Genomic DNA, 21,304 nt, shown 5'->3' with positions numbered 1-21,304 from the left:
TTATCTCTTGTTAGGTGATTCTATTGAGATCTCCATATCTCGTCTTTGTATGCTTTAATTTCTGTGTAGGTCTCTTTCTCCACCGAAAAAAGCAAGAACGAAATTTTAGGGATGTTTTCTATGCTTGAGCACTTACATATTCTAAATGCCCATAAGGCAGGAAAAAGAGAGAGAGAGAGAGAGAGAGAGAGATAATAATCACAGTATCAAATGAATAACCAGCAAATGGGTTTGAATATCACCATTTTCGTAATCCCCCAGGTTTGTGTTACAGAAAGAAGAGAGCCCCTTCCATAAGGACACGAGTAAGATATAATTGATGAAACAAGCAGGGAGAAACGAAAAAATTACTGGGGCAGTAACACTTACAACAGGCACATCCCGTGCTCGAGGATCCGGCGATCCACCACCGAGACACGGCTGGGCATGTCAGAATGAGATTCCATGTTCCCGATCAGAAATTCGGAAAAGGTCGCGGCATATATAATTAAGATATGTAAATGAAAATTAGAAGCATATATATATATATATCATATACCCCTCACCCCAACTATGAGATGAAAAATGAATGAATTGATATACCAAAAGCTACTACTCCACCTGTGTTTTCCTTCCTCTATCAATCAACCTCCATAAACTGTATGTGGGATGGATGATGTAACTGGAAAAAGAAAAAAAGAAAGACCAAAACTTTCTCAGAGGTATTGAGCCTGTATTCTTTCCCTGTTCTCCTCCCACCACGTCTTCGCTCGGACTTCCCCGAACCTCTCCCGGCTGTTAAACACCAAAGTCCCAGTCAGTTGAATATGCGCAATGAAATAGATTCGTTTTTATAATAGAAAGAATGAATACGATCTTTCTGACAATTAAACTGGCAGTATTTGCAGTAGTGTTACCTAAATCTTACGCGCCGAAGCTCTCTTGTGCCGTCAACTAACTGCCTGATCGTGATGTAAACGCCGGGTTCGTCCTCCTCGACCCACTCGGTCTCGACTTCACTGGCATTGCTATAGGAAACTGAAGCCTCGTCCCGGGAGTCGGTGGTCATTCGCGATGCGTCCATGGAAACTGCGTCGCTCCTGAGGCCAGCAGCTGGACCGTAGGAACTCGATCCCGCATTGTAGTACCCGCCGCCGTGATCCTGCTTAGCTCCAGGAGGTCTGTAGTGGCTCCTTGGTGTCCACTCTCGACCGGCTGAGGGAACCATCGGGCTCTCTGCGACCCTCGTGTAGTTTGAATCCCTCTGAGAGCAAAGAAGATTTTATTTTGTGTAACTTCTTGTCGATGTAAATTCAAATGTATGTGAACTTAATATGGTATACAAGCTGATAAACCTCCCCAAATAAAATGTTCTAATACATGAATTTATAGATGGAGAGCAATAGCAAATTAAAGCAGCAGTTGAGAATTATCATGCCAAGCTTCAGGTGCAGGCAGTTTAAAAATTTCAAGGTACTTTTCTTAACTTATTGGAAATAAATACACGATGTCTATGATTAATAGCAAGGAACTCTACGAACTTCAGCTGTAAATGATCCGTATCTCAAAGAAGACTCGGTTACTTAATGTGAGCCAATTTGATATTGGAACTTCTTAAATCCCAATAGTTCAGGACTTGATAGCGCACCGTCTTTTGTGCAGCTTTTATTGAACGAGAAGTATGCTGGTGAGAGACTTTTGAGTTGAACTACGAAGAATGATAACTATGCTCAAGAGAAAATTTTGAGTTGCTTACCCCATCCTCGGACCTTGACGGAGTGTGCAGAGCCTGTCGATTGAATCTTTGGACATTATAGAGCTCCATGATCCTATCGTAATTTTCTGCCCACCATCTCTGGGCTTCCCACTTGTCGAACATATCACGGCTTCAGAATTTGAACCAGTAAATACCATCAGTACACATGAATTTATAACTCCTAAGAATAGTCATTAAAGTATAATTATTTCTAACAAGTAAGTATATCGAAGCATGGCTAGAGCAAATGGGTTTTCAAGAGCTTAAAACCGGCCTAATATCATATATACTGTCTAAATATCTAAAGTTAAAACATCAGAAAATACATCGTCAGTGTGCATCAAGTGCACTGCAGATTAATAAGGTGCTCAGTAAAATCTAGATTTATATACTAACCTGAACCGAATCCGTTTCAGGTCATTTCCTCCATGAGGAAGTGAGACAAATGTGATATGAACGCCAGGCTCAACCTGGGCCATCCACTCCTTGGGCTCGTCTTCATCCTCCAACACCACATCGCATGACTGAGCTGAGACTGACACTCCCCGAGGAGTGCAGTCCCCACGAAAGCCTCCGCCAAATCTTGAATCGGATCTACCGGGATGATGGTGAGAACTGCCCGTGAAGTCCCATGCCGGTGTGGAACTGGAGCTCGCAACTCCAAGGAAGGGATAAGGGACCCCTTCGGAGACAGCATCAAAGTCTGGATATGGCCTCTCGCCTTTCTTGTAACTGCTCGAGCCTGTGCAGGGTTTGCACTGGCGGTAAGTCCCGGAGATTTTCAACGCCATGTCTTTGATCTGCACGGTGGCGGTTTTTGAGTTTAATAAGGAAGGAACCATTTTTTTGATGAATAATAAGGGTCACCGTGTTCAACATCTTTCTTTTGCCAAATGCTTATTCGTTACAAACAAATAGAAATTCATGGAACCGAATTACCATCTAAGAATGGGGCATGTTTCATGTGGTGATTTGATTATTATTCGTTTCCATGATCCCAAACAAAATTTAAGCTGAAGATACAAAGTCAGATAAGTGTGGACATATCTGTTCAATGTTTAGTTTGGTTAAAACAGAAGTTTCAAACTAGTGCAAGTTTTATTGAAACTTCTTCTCAAGTCCAAGAAGTTGGGGACCAAAAAAAGCTCATGCCCATCCTTTTACAAAATATATACACCATCGATACACATCAATTATACCATTTTCTGGACCAGTCTCTATATCAAAATACTTCCGAGTTAAACAAATTTATGTGTTGGATACATACATATATATATATATATATATAATCCTTCTCAAAAATAAAACGGCATCACGAGGGCAACATATAATCAAATCAAAGAAGCTTGTTGACACATCTGCTCTTTAACACAGTTTAGGAGTATCAATGGATTATGAATTATCCAATAGAACGTTTATGGCAGTGAATGCTACTTTTCCTTGAGCAAGCAAATCTAAAAAATATGCAGTGCAGGAGTATCAATGAATTATGAATTAGCCGATAGAATGTTTATGGCAGGGGATGCTACTTTTCCTCAAGCAATTGAATCTAAAAAATTATGCACTTTATATCATCGAAAAGTTATGATATTGAAAATTATAAAGAAGACCGAGAAATCAGCCAATTTGATCAGCAAGAGCACAATGCGCGAACCGATCCAACCCAAAAAATTTCAAATGCATGAACCTAGAACGTGACCCAGTCGCAGAGCTCGACACATACAGTAAAAGAAAAGTTATTCATCTCATGATTCCCGTGGTGTCCTAACACCAAAGGATATATGCTTTGCAATACTGCAAACAGAGACAAGATTTCTTTCAGTGGGACAACATTGGGCATCTTTTGGAATATATGTCGTCACTCCTAATCTCTTCCTACTGCGGCTGTGGGTCACAGCAGGGCAGGGGAGGACGCTGCCACCATCTTTTGTCAAGACCCAGAAACTTGTACAGTCCTTTTTTTTCCCCTTAATACTATCCAATTACCAAACAAAGGAAGACATCAAAAAACCGTTTTTGTTTTAACATACAGGAAGGCACTGTCTGTTTACATAAACCAGACTTTCAAAATCAAAAGTGGATAATAAACATGTGACAAAAGCTATGGAACAGCAAGAGAAAAAAGAGAAATGGCCGGAGGGATTGATCTGTTTGATTGGTGGGGGCTGTTTTTTCTTTTTTCTTTTTTTCTTTTGTTTTTTTGTTTTTTTGTTTTTTTTGGTGGGGTTGGAGGGGACATATGTTCTTGAAAATGGAGTTGGTGGGACTGTTGGTGGATTTTCTGGAGCAGAATTCCTGGGTTTGCTTGCCCTAGTGCTGTAAGTGACTTGAGCCACTATGCCCTCGACATGTTATCCTATTCTTATTCTCCTCGAATGTATCAAGATTTTGATACTATGATTCGATTTCATTATTCAAAAATTCACTTTAAAACAAAACAAAAAAGTACTTCACACAATAAAAATGACAGTATCACTATGCAAACATGTAGTTTATTTTAAATTCTTAACCGACTCGGCAATATCATATCATTGATGCTTTTATAGTACTGCATAATTGTTTTCATTCTTTTACAAATTTTATTTCCTATGGGTCTAGCAGGCTTGTTTGGGTCTAATGATAGGAACCTAGCTTGCTCTAAGACATGCCTCCTCTCCAATTGAGGATGGGGGACCATTTTCAGAGATCTTCCCCTTTCTGTGCTATCATACGTTGTTCTGATTTTAACAACACGTATATATAAAGGATGCGAAAGAGGTCGAAATAATTGGTAAGCTGATTTTGTCCTCTGGGGCTTTCAGATTCTCAACTAGTCTTTTGTCTCAAAGTTCAATTTGAATTCGATCCCAGAATTTTATTTCCTCGGGCATCTTCCGCTTTTGAACTTATCTTCGATTTCAAGATATCAAAGGCAAACTACACTCATCCAAATAAACTGCGCTAATGAAACAGTCACCCTCTCTTAACTTCCTCTAACTATGACACTTACCAAAAAAAACAAAATCATCTAACTATGACAAAACCTGCTGCAGTGTATTATTGGATGGGTGTCAATGCATCTGATGTGGTCCCTTCTTCATTACAAGTTCTTAAGATTTATTACATTTGGTTCAAAAGTAATGATTTTTAGGTTGAATATATGTAGACTTGGGTCATTTCTTAGCACTAAATTGTTCTTTCCTCTTTTCCAGCTCCTATAGACAGGACAAGGGGGGTTTAACATCTTTAGTATAGGGGTCAAAGGTTGGTGTTTTGTCTACTTGAAAGACTAGAATGTGTAATGAAATGTAACGTTGTGGCTGGAGCATGAGCATTATCATTTCCTCCACGTGACAATAATTCCATTCGTGTCAGCTCTACACTGAACAGAGGACGTAGCGCACCACACACAAGAATCTACTCCTACCCAGTACTCTCACTACTCACTAGTGTCTCTGTCTACCTTCCATATAAAAGCAAACATCAATTGAATGATACGATAATTACCCAATAATTTAAGCAGGGCTAGGACCATTTCGATGTTTCAAAAGTTTTATGCAATGTATAGTCTTTCTTGATCACGGGCTATTCAGTTTTATTGTTAATGAACTCCAAAAACGACAGGACTATCAGCTATGCTATAACATTGAAATACATACGCTCCTTAATTGAAACTTCTGTTACCAAAAGCTTATGGAACAGTGCCCTTAAAGTTCAGCGACACTTGAATGTTGAAGTACACTGGGGTCTTTAGATAAAGCGAGAGACTTTGATTTTATTACAGCAGCAGGGAGATTAGTTAATTAATTTTACAATGAGCAATAAATGGAAGAGCAGATTTCTACTTAATGTGAAGAGGAAGTAAAGATGCATGCCCAAAGGGAAGAATGAGGTGTGAGAGTGGTCCCCTGCCTACCCCCACCATTATATCACTCAGACAACCTAAAACAAAGATGTCTGATTTTTATTAATTTTTGTCTGTTTTCGTAAACAAGGAAAAAGGGTGTAAAGTGAGAGGCTTTGTCCTATAATTAATGTTAATTACTTTAAAAAGCATAAGAAAAAGGAAAAAAACGAAAGGTTTTTTTTTTATAATTATTTTTCATAGAAGGCAGCGAGTGCAAGGACAGGGGAGAGTTAATAGAGAGAGAGAGAGAGGAGAAGAAGAAGGGAACCAACCTGCGTGGTCAGGCTTTTGACGGCTTCTTTGGAGTTGGGGGTGCCGCTGCCACCGCTACGCGCCGCCCCATCGCCGCCCTCTCCGCCCTCGTCCGTCTGCTTCGTGCAGGCTATACATGTGAACATATTTGCTCCGACCGCTCCTACGCGTCTTTTCCCTGCAGTAACCGGTCAATCAGCTGCCTCGGACCTCTTCCTTTTTCTTTTTCTTTTTCTTTTTTTTTTTAATTACAGAAAAAATAAAAGTATTCTTTTTTTTGAAAATTTTAACAGAGAAATGAGTGATTGCTGAACTGAACAGACATATATGAAAGTCTAGTTTCTTCTGCCCAAAACTAAAAGGGGCAGTGGGATCAGATCACAAATTTGGTATTACATTCGAGTAGAAGAATTTCTCAATTTTTTCACTTGTCATTATCAACAATGAATAATTTTCTCAAATTTCAGGGTCACATTCTTTTCTATTTTTGTGAAATATTTTGAACTTTCTATGATTCGAGAGCATCAATAGGGTCAGAAAAGAAATTTTGAAATTCCAAAGAAAAATAATTTCTTTTATTGATTTCTCACACAAATTAATGATTATTATCAATGATAATGAATAATCTTAAATAAAAGCTACAAAATCCATATAATAAATTTAAAGGGAAAGTGGCCAAAAATATTTAAAGGAAAAAATAGATGATACATTTTCATGATATATAATTGTGGGAATTTGATTAGAATATTAAGCGGAATATTGCATAAGAGACATCCTTAATTGAACCCACGTAGACGGGGATTCTTTACGTCCGAAACGTCCATCGACAGGAATTCTTCGGCGTTTTAACGACAAAAACGAAAAAAAAAAAAAGGCTATATTCACAAAAGGCGGATGGTTTGAACTCAGAATAACTATATTCGATCTATTATCTATTACTACGAGCAAAACCCGGGCTAGCCCGGTTTCTACAGTTAGGATTATCCAACAGTAAAAGATCCCTTCTACTGCTACCAGCTGAGGAATAAATTAGAAGAAAGAATTCCATTTCATTTTCATCTTCATCTCATTATTAAAAAAAAAATTATATATACATAAAAAGCATAAAAGAAGAAAGCTGATTGGGTTGATTTCTACAGTAGAAGCTACAAGTAAGGAAGAATTCAATTTACAAAGTCATGAGGGGAGGGGAGGGGACGAGTGGGGGACTGTATCATTCAAAGCTCTGGCGGAGGAAAGAAGGGGAAGGGAAGGGGGAATTGGGGGGGGCAAATGGGCATTGAAGAAAGTGAAAAAGGAGGAAGCAAAAGGAAAAGAGAGAGTTCGCTTGCTCGGGATCAGAGACCATATCCATAAAGCAAAACCATACAATATATATAAATCAAAATCAATTCCTCCATTACATATACGACATATATATATATATATATTATGTCTTGCCTTATTTATAAGAAATCAACCAGTCAATAATTGCGAAGGGAAAAAAATTTTCAAAAAAAAACAAAGAAAAAAGAAGGAAGGAAAGCAGTGTGTATGTCAAAAATGGGCAATCGCTGATCCTGAAAGTGGTCTCAAAATGCTGAATGTGGAGTTGCATTGTATCCTCTGCGTGCGTTACTTACTGCTTTGCTTCTTCTTTTTTTTTCCTTTTTTCTTTCTTCTTCTTTTTGTGGGGGTGATCACAAGCAAGAAGGGGAATTTCTCCTAAGCCGAAGTTTCTGACGGGAACCAAACCATATGCTATTAGAAAAGGGGGGAAAAAAACATTATATTCAAATCATTAAAATAAAAGATTCGTCTTTTGTTTTTGTTTGTCTTTTTTTTTTTTTGGCGTGAAGTCTTTCTTTCTTTAAGTTTTTGCTTTTTCTTCTTTCTCTTTTCTCAAGGATCACATCAAATTTCACCCTTCAAGAAATCCCCAAAAGCAAACTGGATTTGATATTACCACAAAAGATGACAAAACGTTTGCCATGAGAAATCAGAGAAGAAGAAGACGAAGACGAAGCAAAAGAAGAAGAATGGAATCCGGAAGTTGTCCTTTTATACATGATGACATGATAAGAATGATCATAAAATAGCAAAGCCCAAAGAAAAGGAAAAATTTAAGAACAAAAAAAAAAAGAAGGTGAAAGAACTCCTGATTGAAATTCATAAACGGGGTACTAAAAATTTAGTCTAGGACGTAAGGATGTCATCGACGGACCGGCTGAACGGAGGGTCGGGACCGGAATGTCACAACAGAATCATCGCAGAGTGGGTCTGCTCTGCTGTGGTGTAATATGATCATTGATCGATCGATCGATCGAAGACCCATTCATGATCGATTTTTCCTTCGTATGTTTTATTGTTTAATAGACATTACAATAGAAAATGACGATGATGATGGTGAAGATTAATGTAATGTTGTTTGTTTGGTTATTTAACGGGAGATGTCGGATAGAGAATAGAATAGAAAAGGCAGAAATTGCATATCATTACTGTGCGAAAACGACTTACCGAAGCAAAGAGACGGCAGCTGTTATGGGTCCACAGTCACACCCTCCGCCCCACGGCCCCCTCCTCCCTTTCTCCTTTCTCCCCCCTCGCCTTGTCTCTGTCTGTCTCCTCTCCTCCGCAGATCTTTGTATGCCGATATGATGACTATCTTCTTACTCTTCTTCTACTGCAGCTGCTTCTCCTTCTCTGCTGCAGCCTGCTATCCTTTCTCTGTCTGTCTTCCTGCGAACCCAAATACAGAGCAAGTTATGTTATTACCAGAGCGCGATCTCGGGGGCATACGACTGCGGAAACGTTTTGGAATTGTTTCGCGACAGCGGGATGGGAAGACGGTGACGGGTTTAACTCGGTTGCAGAGAATATAATCCGTCGTGTTCGAATGCAGACAAGACACTGCTGTGCTGTCTCGTACGACAGAAAATTAAGAGAGAGAGATAGAGAGAGTGTGTGTGTGCGTGTTAAAAATTGATGAGTAGAATAGAAACTGAGAAATGGGCCGCAGGAGAGGGATTCAGGTTGAGCTGTGCATCTCCGTTTGGCTGCAGAGAGCCAAAACGAACCAGAAGCAGAGGAATAGACACACAATCTTGCAAGCGAGAGTCATTTGCGACAGTGAATACACCGCGCGATACGGCACACTGAAAACGAATTGAAATTCTCAGAAATGGGATTGAATGACAATGCATCGAACTTTCCGGGAAGAAGAGAAAACTGACGCTCTCTCCGGTTGAATAGATAGTTGAAGAAAAAACAGAGCACAACGACTCACCTTCTTCAGCAACAGCAGTAAGAAAACCCACGAAGCTCACGAAAATGGAACCGATGCCCGGAAACCCCACGAGAAGTGGAAGCTAGGCCCGCTGCTATTTCCAAAAACAGGTGACGGGAGCCGGAGAATCTTCACCGCAATCGGCCGAAATTGGCCAAGATCCCCTGAATCTCGGGCGCGGCGATCAGGGGTGAGAAAAGGTTTCCAAACTCGGAGACGAGACAAGCCCCGGTTTTCGGGTCAGAATCCGAACCGGGTCGGAACTGGAAAGGCCGTCCGTCCCTCTGAGAGAGAGACGGGGGAACGGAAGCTCCGGGTTTCTCGTAACAATGGAGGCTCAGAGAGGACAAAGAGATGGGCTGCGGGTTTTATATAGCGACGGGGAAAGGGGAAGGGGGAAGAGTTGACGGCGGGCTCCTGCCGTTAATTGACGGAAAAGGTCTTGCGGTACCTGTGCTGTATGTGTTCGCATTGAACCCAACGGTCGAGGCCGACGGGAACAGTGAGGGTCCACATGTCTGGGTGATGTCTCGGTTATCCGGGGGAGGATATCTTCCGTGCGAGGGAGGCAGCGACGTGGCGGAATTCCATTGGCTGTGACGTAGCTGGGTTGGTGAAAGGCGGGGATCGGAGCATCTGGTTCTTGCCCCCGGGGGGGATTTTGACCGGCAAGGAACCATCGCATCAGGCGTTTTATTATGTTGGCGATGGATAGGTGAATTTTGTTAACTTATTTTTTTCTTTTAAAATTTTTTGATATTTGACAAGTTGTGGAAATTATTTCTCACGTGGAAAATATATTATCGGAAAAATAATATTCGCTGTACATTTTTTAAGGAAAAAAATATAGATTTTTTCCAAAGATATTTGTAAATGTTCTCTTTTTTCCAAAATTACAAGTGATCTAAAACCACAAAATATGCATTCAATTTCAATCATAGGCAACAATTAAGATGAAGAATTCGATTCATTTATTTGGATCATCATACTAAAAATTTTATTTTACAGGCATGTTTGGACTCAGAAAAAAATGAATGGATTCAAATGTACAAAATACAATCATTTTATATAATTCAATCCAGTTTATTCTATTCTATATGTGCCTATTTAACATGTTCCAAGGAAAGTATTCAGCTTACATTTCAAAAGTTGAGTAGCACTGAAATTTCGAAGAAAACTTTTGAGTAAATTCGAGATGTTTGATGTAGACTAGTACATCATTTATGAGCATGCTTTATATATGCATTAATAACACCGATATTTTCAATTAATTTTCAAGGATATCTTATCGTCTCGACAACTCACAAGATATTGAAATGAAAGATGCTAAATCATGCTACTAACTTGAATTAGTACATGTGATTTGACGCTTATTGTTCTTAAGTAACGTCTCATGTTCAAGTATTGTGAATTGATAAAATTTATGATTGAGAGAATTTTACCCTTTAATGTGCCAACCTAACTCGCATATGGATTAGTCGAAATTCATTGGCCTTTTCGAATACCAAGTGATACGGAAAGAAAAAAAAAGGTTAAATCCTCTTAAAAGATTTGTCTTACAATCCTCCTAATATTAGCATATATTAAATTACCCTTCTCAAGCCATTTCGAGTTAAATTTATAAATTAGAAAAATCTTTAGATCTATTAATAGAAAAATAAAGCAATCCTCTACTGAAATTGATTTTGATTGTCCAGGGACATGCCTAATTAGCACAGGTTCCAATTCAATGCCCACTACATTGATGTCTAACTCATTTGCCCAACCGCATGCGCTATTGATTACACCATTTACTTTGTTAGTTGCACACTATTTTGGTAAAGTCATGAGTTATTAACGACTGCTAATTAGACATTTTATTTTAAAAGAATGTTGCATGGTCACATGTCACATAACCGACCATAGACAATTGATGTTCTATTATAAATGAATGGTTCATCATTATTTTTTTTAGACTTGAAACTAATTATTTTTTAGGATTGATTACACCATGTTTCACATATCTCTTTTAACATTATATATTATACTAGCCGCTTCACTTGCGCGTTGCGCGGGATTATTATTCGACTATATATTATATATTATATTTTTTTTTACATATAGATCCATGGTTGTCATAATCGCGATTCGAATCGTAGAATTGTACGATTTTACGATTCAAGGGGGTCACCGATTTCGGTTCTACGGAGTGAGTCGGGATTGTGGAATCGTAACCGAATCACGCGCTGAATCGTAGAATCACAGAATCGGACTGATTCTACAATTCTACGTTTAGGCCCGATTCGGCCCAAGCTCGGGCCCGGAAGTGGGCCAAAGCCCAAACCCGGAAGTGAGCCGAAGCCCAGACCTGAAGCCCTCTCCCGCCCCCATTTTCTTCCGTCTTTCCAGTCGGATGAGCCCTAATTTCTCCCCTCCTTCCACTCCAACCTTCGACCATTGCCCCTAAATCTTTGAGTCTTCGACGAAATCTTCCATCCACTTGCTTGCTTCTACGAGCTTCGATTGACGGTCCACCACCTGCTTCTTCCGACAAGCTTGTTTGTCCAAGCTTCCATCCTCTTTCTCCAAGTGGCAGAGTTGCGGTTACTTTCTCGGCTACTCGGAGCTTCGACCGGGGGCAGGGCAGGTACGGTCTCCGATTCTAAGCTCTAATTCTCCCTTCCCCAAACTTCCCAAGTCCCGACATCATTGATTGTGATATACCGATGAGGATTCGATTTCTCATACACGTGTTCATTCAAATTAGTGGCTCCGCAGCCTTTGCTTTTCTATTTCACTTCAAAATTTTGATCGACTCCTATCAAGCCCACTCTTTACTCGAATGTCTACTTGTGGAAGAAATTGGGAATTAGAGGAAAGAATGTTGATTGCTGCGAGCCTATCCAAATTCACAGATGTACTACGACTGAAAATACCAAAAGAAAACTTTTTATTTCGGGAGTTTGAGTTATGATTTGGATTTTGGACTTGAAATTTAGTAATTTGTAACGATATTTTGTGTTTCTATAACTTATTATTGATTTGTTGGTTTGTGGTCTTTATTATGAACAAGTATTGATTTTTTTGCTCAAGAAAGTATGTTACATATATATATATATGTTATTTTTTTAATTACAAGTATAATCTTACGATTCACGATTCTACGATCCTCAATCGATTTTAGGTAGAATCGCGATTCTGACAACCTTGTATAGATCATTAGATAATAGTTCTATAATATTGTACATGGAATAAATCAATAGTATGTCAATTTTTTCTTTTTGAGAATTTTCAGGTTCAATTTACGTAGTGGTTTAATTAATGTGGTGGTTAATAAATGTCAAATGCATAATAAATGAAAGTGCTTAATTAATGTCATGAGGTATGTAAAGGGTCAGACAATGTGGAGCTAAGGGTTTGAAAATTAGAGCGATGACTTTAATTCTCCATCACCGTTTTCCAATTATATAATATATATAGATTATATAAAAGAATTAAAGGCTTGTGATTAAATAATTATTGTTTGATTGCTCCTAGATAAAAAAAAGAGCATGATTAACCACTAAGTAATTAAGACCGATACGCATATTTTTTTTTTGGGAGCTGAAAAGTGGATGCATGTGTGTAAATTAGCAAAGGTAGCCCTAGAATAAATCTTTTTGGGCCAAAATTAACAAGTGATTTGAATATTGTAGTATTTTTCTGCTCCTTTTTAGCCGTCCTCTTTTCCTCTTTGATTGGTTTTCTCCTTTCCCAGAAAAGGACCTAACCCTAAGGAAGCTTAGGTCCAAGGCTAATTATATGGATCGTTAAGGATTTACAAGGACAATGAACCAATTATATATGTGTCAGCGAGATTTGATCCTTTGCTATTTCATTGGATAAATGATGACGATGATGATTCAAACTGTTCCATTGATTCGGCTAGCTCCTAATTAGTTGAAATGTTTATTTACTGCGGATTATCATTTGTTATATATTTTTAGATCTTGTTATGACTTACGTGTTGACCTCATTTTATAATATTTCTAAAAAATAATCAAAATAGTTGAGTATTGTTCATTAAAAAACATATATTTATAGATACTCAGTGGAATTATATGTGTCCCTTTATTAGATATTTAAATTTTTATTTTAATGTACTAGGCTTATGGACCTCCCTTGTAATCGAAAAAAAAAGAATAAATATTTATATAAATGCTTGTTAATTATACTGATTCAGGACATATACATGTCATAATTCAATTTGTGTTTTACATTAGTTTTAGAAATTGAATGACCAATATTGATCTGATAAAAAGAATGGAATCTATCGTACATTAATATAAATATAATTGGCCAAAAAAGGAATAATTGTGTGTATACAACAGAAATCATTTTTCGTCCAGCTAGCCATGTCTTAAAAGGAGGAAAAACACACACACACACATCCATATGAAAAGAATAAGTAAAGAGCCAAAGGTGTAAATGTCACGATCCAAAAAAAAAAAAGTACACATTTTCTGAGAAATTCCCTCAAGACATAAACCTTAGAGAAGTATATTTGTTTGTCAAACAAGGACAAGCAGTTTACCTGTACAATACACCAAGTTTGGGTCCTTATTATTATTATTTTTGTTTTGGTTAAGAATGTGACGAGACACCAAACTGTTGTTGTAGTTGTTGGTCAAGAAAGGAATTTATGCATATGCATACGAGGACATTTTCGGTTACTTATAAATGTTGTCATTGTACTAGTGTTAGAGAATATGCTAGTGTATGAGAGAGATTGTAGTGCATCGGCATATATTCTTGTCGGAAATCGAGACGTTTAAGCTTTAATTATCGTTAATGGACCTTTAATACCCCTTTATTTTTCTTCCTCTATCACTTTATTACGATCATAGCTCTTCTAGTAACCGGAAGAAAGAATATGATCGTGTATTTCTTATCAAATGGTTGATGCGATTCGGAATAACTTATGTAGGCATATGTTTCCAAGCCCCTTTTTTCGATTACAAGCAATGAATATGAGTTTAGTACAATAAAATAAAAATTTTAATAGTTAATACAGGGAGACAAGTAGTCTTATCATGAGAATTGAATCTAAAATATTTTGCTTAATGAACGAGTGTATATGCCATTGCTATACATGCACTTTCCTTTCAAGCCCCTTTTATTCAACTGATGGAGGGAGCTATTTCTTAATTTGAAAATATTGATTTTCCAGAAATGTACTTATTCTGATCGTATTTTTTACTCATAACATGATAAGCTTTATGGGAAATCATTCATGAAACCTATATCAAGATATCTGGGGAGGGAAAATGACAGAATATAGATTGATGTTGAATCATTCTCCCAGCAAAATAACTAATCATTGGTATCATTAAAGCAAAGATACTCTAGAATGTTTTTCCATATGAGGTACAATATAGAAGCCTCTTCTTATTTTGACAAATCTGCATTGGTTAATCTTCTTATTTAAGCGTTCCACGCAAAGGCTTCAGCCCGGTTATTGAACGAATGACTAATGAATATATCGTCATCGAAATCTAAGGTACGTCATTGTCGAACCATCTCCGCTCGAAGCCGACTGACCACAAGGCATTGAGAATCTTCTTCTTACGAGAATTTTAAGCCGAATCTTCAAGGACCACGCGAGAATACCTTGTACGTACGTGGAGTTGTTGCATGCACACTTTTATTTTATTATATATTCTCTTTTTATTTTTTTTGCCCCGGGGGGTGGGGAGGAACGGACGTAGTGAATTGTCCAATCCAATGTCTGACTCCAGAAAGAGATATTAAAAAAAAAAAAAAAAAACAAAGAACCAGAGACAGAGACACAGAGAGAGAGAGAGAAAGAGAGAGAGAGACAGGGAGGGAGTTGAGGTTTGATTGGAATTGACGGATGAAGGCCATACACAGTCAACAACGAGGTCGGTTCAAAATTATCGATATTTGTTATCCTTACTCAAAATTTCAGATTTCATGAATGAAAATAATTCTTGAGTGGAAGAATTTTTATTTTAAACAAATAGATTCGACTCGAATAAAATTAATTAAGACCCTCGAATTTTTAAATACCATAATACACATCGGAAAAGGCAATACAGTCTGTTCGGTTTCCTTCGTTTAATTTTCCACTGTTTTGCTGTGTCGTTTCTGTCCGGATTGGCTGTTCCCTCAATATCCAATTCGGAATATTTGCAGAGATTTACTACTCCAGTCTCCTCCCCAAGGCCAATCAATCTAGTCAAGCCCCTTGCATGGATTCTCTCTTGTGATTTTTCCCATGAATCAATGGAAATTTGCACCTCTTTCCCCCAATAGAATGGAAGAAGAGGGACTGCCAAATTTATGCATTCGATTATAGATTGCTGCGGACGGCTTTTGTTTCCTCAAGGCTACATTTTATTATACGTTCGATGAATATTATACGTTCTTTCGTAGAGATTCTTCGCGATCAGAATCTCGAAATTCGTATAATATAACTGAAAGCGTCTCGCTAATATTTGTCCCTGATGAGGATAGGGTGATTTGTGGTTCAAAACCTTCTCTTAGTAGCTAGAGAGGTGTTCTTCCTCGTTATTTTGAGAAAATTGATGATGCATCCTTCAATTCAAATGTAATTTACCTTATAACGGAAAGTAGGTGTAGTATATTTGTAAATGCCATCGTTTGAAATCGAGACATTTCACGTTCAATTTTGACCAATGAATTTTCCATTCCCTTTTGATTTTCCTTACCCTTCACTTGGCCTTAGATCTCAAGAAAGATTCATATGTAACGGGTACATCACGTGACATGTATTACAAACCAACATGCATCAGCATAGCATGTCAATTACAAATTTGTGACGTAATGCTGTTTAAAAAAATAGATCTTTTTGTTTAATCTTTTGACACGGTGTCACGTGATATACTTGTTAAAATAATAATAATAAAAGCTTTTTAATAAAAATTTACACCAAATCTATAAACAGTTGGACATATATCCATCCAAAAATACTCAAACTGATTAAAGGTCAGTTCAACCATTTTATATTCTCAAGAAATTCTTTTTATTTTTCCGTTTTGAGACAATAATCTCAACGCACCCCTATCCTATCCATCCGACGGAACCACCACAACAATAATCACATGCACTATGGAACCATACGTAATTTAGAGTCAAATAATAAGATACTCCAACAACTAAATTTTTTTTTTCCCTTTTCCTGTTTGGCAGTCGGTGTTGTATGTCTAGGGCAGCTTGCCGCGCCATGCAACTCGACTAATCCGTCTCATTGGACGAGCCACATGCAACCATCTATGCTCGATATGGGAGTTCGCGGGGATAACTTCCTGTAGATTGACTCGAAGGAAATTTTGAGTTTTAGTGAGTCCTATGAATAATTACCTAATTAATAATCACCAGGCCGAAAATCTTAATTAATATTCAAACAAATTATGTGAAATAGTTAATTAATAATCATATAGAAAATCTTTCTTTACTTGCCAGCTAGGACCTAGGAGGGAAAAAAGCACTGCATGCCTTTGACAGCAAGGGAGTCGGATCCTCTCAAAGAGAAAGATTGATCACAAATCTTTTCTCTGTCTCTTTCTTTCTCACCTTGCAGAGATTGAGAGGAGAGCATGCACTGTGCCTCAGCCCAGCGTCAGTGGTCAAACATATTAATAGTACGGATGCTTTCAGACACCCTTATTATGCACACATATTGAAGCTCTAAAATAGCAAAATTATCTTTTCTTTTTCCAGTTAATTTGTAACACGATTTCGGCCGAAAACTGATCGTATATAGCTCGAATGTCGTTCTATAGCTCCAGTCAAATACCAAACCCACCACACAAAGTCTTAACGTGGGACTAGCCACCACTTCATGAGAAGAGCGATTAAGCCCATCTCCTATGGCTGCCGTTAGCCAGATTTCTAAGTGTTTTAGCGATTAGACGTTGATGACCTATAATGGTACCTGAGAAAATAATTGTTTCGATTCATTCTCTTGCAGTCGGTTTGATAGTATCAAACTAGACGTTGGCTTTGGGCAATTGCGTGGGTTTTGTTGCTTTTTTCATTTTGTTTATTATTTCAAACTTTAATAAACACTCTGCGCCCTCTCTCTGTATATGTGTGTTAGCCCTAACTTTATTCCTTTGGGGCTAACCTGTCTTTAAGCAAAGCAAAGCATGCCTGGAACAGAGGGACAACACAAAAACAAACTCATCCCCATTGCTGTCTCTCTCTCTCTCTCTCTCTCTCTCTCTCTCTAGACGGACAGCAACCCATGAAGTTCTCTAATTATTTTTGTTCATTTCTCTTCTTCTCTTCGTAACCAAGTTATCAAAAGGTCCTCGACTATCAATTCATCATTGGCATATAATAACATTCCTTTTTTGGATTGCTCACCATGTAACCTAAAATAACCTTAAAAAGCGCTAGCCCTTAGGTGCCATATCGTGTGATGATCTTTCTCTAAAAGGTATTATTAACATCGATTTGCCAGTATATGTGAGTCTCCTTCGCTACATATTGGACTTCAGTTCGTTTTAGTCTAAGGAGTATGAGGGTAGTCCTAGCTAGGGCAAGCCTGTATTAGAGCTTGGAACGCGCCTATATATATATATATAGGGCTCTTTTAAATACTTGGCTATCTACGCGGGAGGTGAGCTCAACAACTTACATGGCACATATATACATATATATCTAGATAGTTATTGAATTTTCGAAACAAGAGTGCAACTGTGATATGATTGAATATCGAGACAGAAATGACGTACGATATATCCATAGGACAACATATAATTCTCCATTCTTTTGAGGCCAGCACACATGTATTTGGGACTCTTTCCTTTTTCTTGTATTAAATGCTTATAGGAAATATGAAGAAGCAAAAAGCTTCAACTAAAGGGGTTTGCCCACAATAAGAGATCTTGCTAACAAAGAAAAGCACAGTCAAGGTCCAAAGCAATTCCCCTCACCTCTCACTTATATAATTATTATTGTCCTCGCTATCATTATCCTTTCTTTTCCTTTTCTCATGTTTATAATTGTATGTATAAATTCATAGAATTATATAACAGTAACATGAAATTGAATTTTCGAATCCGAGCAAACTACAAATGGAACTTTTTCATCTTTAAAGAACCTTCTTTATCCAAAGAACATGAGACAGCCATGCATGCCCCCCGATTCCCGAATGTACTTTCTTCACATTATTAAATTCTGTGACTTCCATTGATTATTACATGCATGCATAATATAATGCTGCCACATTTTCCATTTTTGTTTTTTGTTTTCTAGCTATTGTCCTTATATACATTTCCTCTGAATAATCAAATAAATAAATAAAATTTCCATCACCATCAGCACGGTGGTCTAGTGGTTAAGCATCAAGCGCTCCACTTAAATATCACGAGTTCGAACCTCACTGAGGACGTAGAGCTCGCCACTATGTGGGTGTATTATGGGATGGCGGTGGCCGGCCCATAATGCTTGATTCAGTGGGCCTTGACTTAATTCACTAGTGTGTTGGTGGTGCTGCGGTGACCAAGTTGGGCTAAAGTCTCAGCGAGTTATGGCGAAAGGAACATTTCGTGGCGGTTAGGTTCCCTTAGTTGGGGAAGCCACAACGGGCTAATAACCCGACCTAGCCTTTTAATTATTAAAAAAAAAAAATTTCCATCCCCCCTCTCCTCCTACTTTGACTTTCTGTACAGAGATGTAAGAATTTTGTTCCGACATGAATGGCGTATATGGCTGAGGCTTGATCGATCAATAAATTTTCTTTGTTCTTTCTTCTTTTGGCTATACATATCAATCATTTGATCCTTCTGATCTCTTCAGTTAATTTTTGTTTTGTATTCCAAATATATATATACATATACATACATATATATATATATATATTATATTACATTGACATCTCCTCTGGCCAAATATATTGGGCACATACGCTTCAATTGTTTATAATCTATGGACGTCATATATTAATGTAGTGTCCATGTAACTAAGATTTCCTTATTTTGCCATTGATTTGTTCTATATATTTATGTTTCTTTTGGCCAACAATCATGATATATTTATGCTGTTTGATCTTACGTTTATAATATGTAATATTTGATATATGTATATATATATGTGTGTGTGTGTGTTTGATATTTCTATGTTGGTATTCAGAAAATAAATTAATATCACACGACATGATCTATTTCCATGCATTATTTCAACCGTCCCAGGCTGCTAGCACATATTATCTTTACATATTGGTGGAAATATATTTGGATATCTTTCCATTTCCCCAGTAGCGATACAAAAATTCAGATTTTTCACTTTTAACCCTTTTCTACGTCGGCACATGAATCGATCAATCGAGTGAAGTCTACATGTTCTTTTAATGCAACCCCTTACTTTAAGAAACCGATTTTTTCGGAATTTGTAATCAAAAGAAATCCACAGTCCATATTACTACTATTTGGCTCGTCGGCGCAAATTTAATGTTGCATCATGCATATGCATAGCTCGATGTATAAACCAACTAAGGAAGCTTCCCATCCATGCACACATTATTCAGTTGGTCTTGAATTGAAAGCAAAAGGCGACACATCGATTTCAATATCTATCAGTCACAAATGAACGAACAACCCTCTTCCTTTATCTCGATCATAATAATCCTAGTATAATTTGATTGATCGTTTAATATTAAATCAGTCCAAGGAGAAAGTTCCATCAAAATTTTCTATTGATGGAATGAGCCCACATGTCGAAGATGGAAAGATCTCTCTTCTCCCAATGACCATTTCAAAAATTCGAGTCTCTTAATAACATGGTTGATTCAAACAGTTCGACACTTATTCTGCTTAAGTAAAATTTCGGATTTGAGTTCTTGTGAATACAGAAAATTCACGATGAGAGAGCTTTACCCCTTAATGAATTGACCCAGCTCAACTGAATTTGTCGAAATTTAATTAAACTTTCGGATGTCATGACTCACATAAAAAAAAAAGGTAAAATCTCAGTCTCTTCCCTCCCTTGCTTTCTCTCTCTGTTTCTCTGTGTCTCTGACTCTCTCTGTGTCTCTCTCTGTCTATCTAATCTAAATTGGCTTATGGGTCAGTCAATGGGACATGAAAGATAAGGCTGGGATTGGACCTCCCCCATTGTCCCTTCCTAACGTTATGCACATATTAATGAATATAATGTTCTTCTTCTTCTCGCTCTCTTGTTCCTGTGTGGCAATGAGTAAGTCCTTTGAAAAGTGGGATTAAAGAAGGAAAAGTCATTCAGCGATCCTCTCAAAGTAGATCTCTTAATCACCATCCCCAATCCAAAACCTTGTCTGTCTTCCCGATAACTTTTTTTTTTTTTAAATAATAGTATTCATTCTATCTCTTTTTCTAACGTGCGTCCTGACGTGCGATATCCTAATGAATCCCAATTAATATAATTCAAACTAGATCGACTCATTAAATGATAGAACTTTCATAGTTATGGACTTTTTATATTTACAAGACTCGAATTCGAAACTTTATGTAAGATAATAAGCGTTAAATTGTTTGATTCAACCCATGTTATCATTCATTACTTTAATTTTTTATTATAAAAATGGCACATCAATTTAATACAATAAAATAGAAATAACGAGAAGGTATAAATAGTAGAATTGATTCTATAAATTCTTCATTTATAGGCGAAAGCATGAGTAATTGCGTTATATTCTCTTTTATTTCATTACCTTAATGTTGTTTTGATTACAATATGTCCTTTTTTGATTTCTTGTTTGGTTCATCGGACACACAACAAGGAAAGGAACAAAAAACTCACTTACGCTTCCGGCTCCCATTGTTAAAAGACGAGACCAGGTGGATTTTTCCCCAAAATGCAAGCATTGGGCTTTCCTTTTTATACATTAATCCGTACATAATGTGAACATAAATAAATGGATAAAAAGAGAACGGGATCTTAGTGCAATGGCACAAGTCGTCATCCAAAACCAAGAGATTATAGATTCGATTATCACAAATGGGACTTATATGTCTATTTATTTTATTTCAATTCTTTGTATTAGGTCTATGTACCTTTCTTATTATCGAAAAATAAATGGTTAAAAGAGCTTTTGGTTGGTTGATGTTGTGTCCTTGTGTTGGCTTGGCTGGCTCTTCTTCAAATTAAAGGACTTTCTGTGGCCTAAGATTTTGGGTTTTCG

General features: G+C 37.5%; 1 protein-coding gene across 1 annotated transcript; it reads right to left on the bottom strand.

Annotated features, from left to right (window-relative positions):
• Positions 1-206: 206 nt before the first annotated feature.
• On the bottom strand, positions 207-9,489 carry LOC116213278 (protein BREVIS RADIX-like). The gene is made up of 7 exons (XM_031548188.1): positions 9,139-9,489; positions 8,370-8,591; positions 5,894-6,051; positions 2,132-2,535; positions 1,736-1,865; positions 897-1,243; positions 207-774 (listed from the first exon to the last, which is right to left on the bottom strand). The coding sequence occupies exons 3-7, from the start codon at positions 6,017-6,019 to the stop codon at positions 696-698; spliced, it is 1,086 nt and encodes a 361-aa protein (XP_031404048.1). The 5' UTR covers positions 6,020-6,051; positions 8,370-8,591; positions 9,139-9,489; the 3' UTR covers positions 207-695.
• Positions 9,490-21,304: the final 11,815 nt, after the last annotated feature.

The sequence above is a fragment of the Punica granatum genome, chromosome 1 (assembly GCF_007655135.1).
Source record: "Punica granatum isolate Tunisia-2019 chromosome 1, ASM765513v2, whole genome shotgun sequence".
NCBI classification, from domain to species: Eukaryota; Viridiplantae; Streptophyta; class Magnoliopsida; order Myrtales; family Lythraceae; genus Punica; species Punica granatum.
The sequence above is the reverse complement of the archived record's forward strand: the minus strand, read 5'-3'. Positions and strand labels throughout refer to the sequence as shown.

What these genes read in the sequence shown, in the direction of transcription:
- LOC116213278 (XM_031548188.1), bottom strand. Translation starts at nt 6,019, where the DNA reads ATGTTCACATGTATAGCCTGCACGAAGCAGACGGACGAGGGCGGAGAG. An exon ending in TCAAAAGCCTGACCACGCAG is followed by an intron (nt 2,536 to 5,893) that starts GTTGGTTCCCTT and finishes GCCACCGTGCAG; the next exon opens with ATCAAAGACATGGCGTTGAA. An exon ending in CTGAAACGGATTCGGTTCAG is followed by an intron (nt 1,866 to 2,131) that starts GTTAGTATATAA and finishes CAAATTCTGAAG; the next exon opens with CCGTGATATGTTCGACAAGT.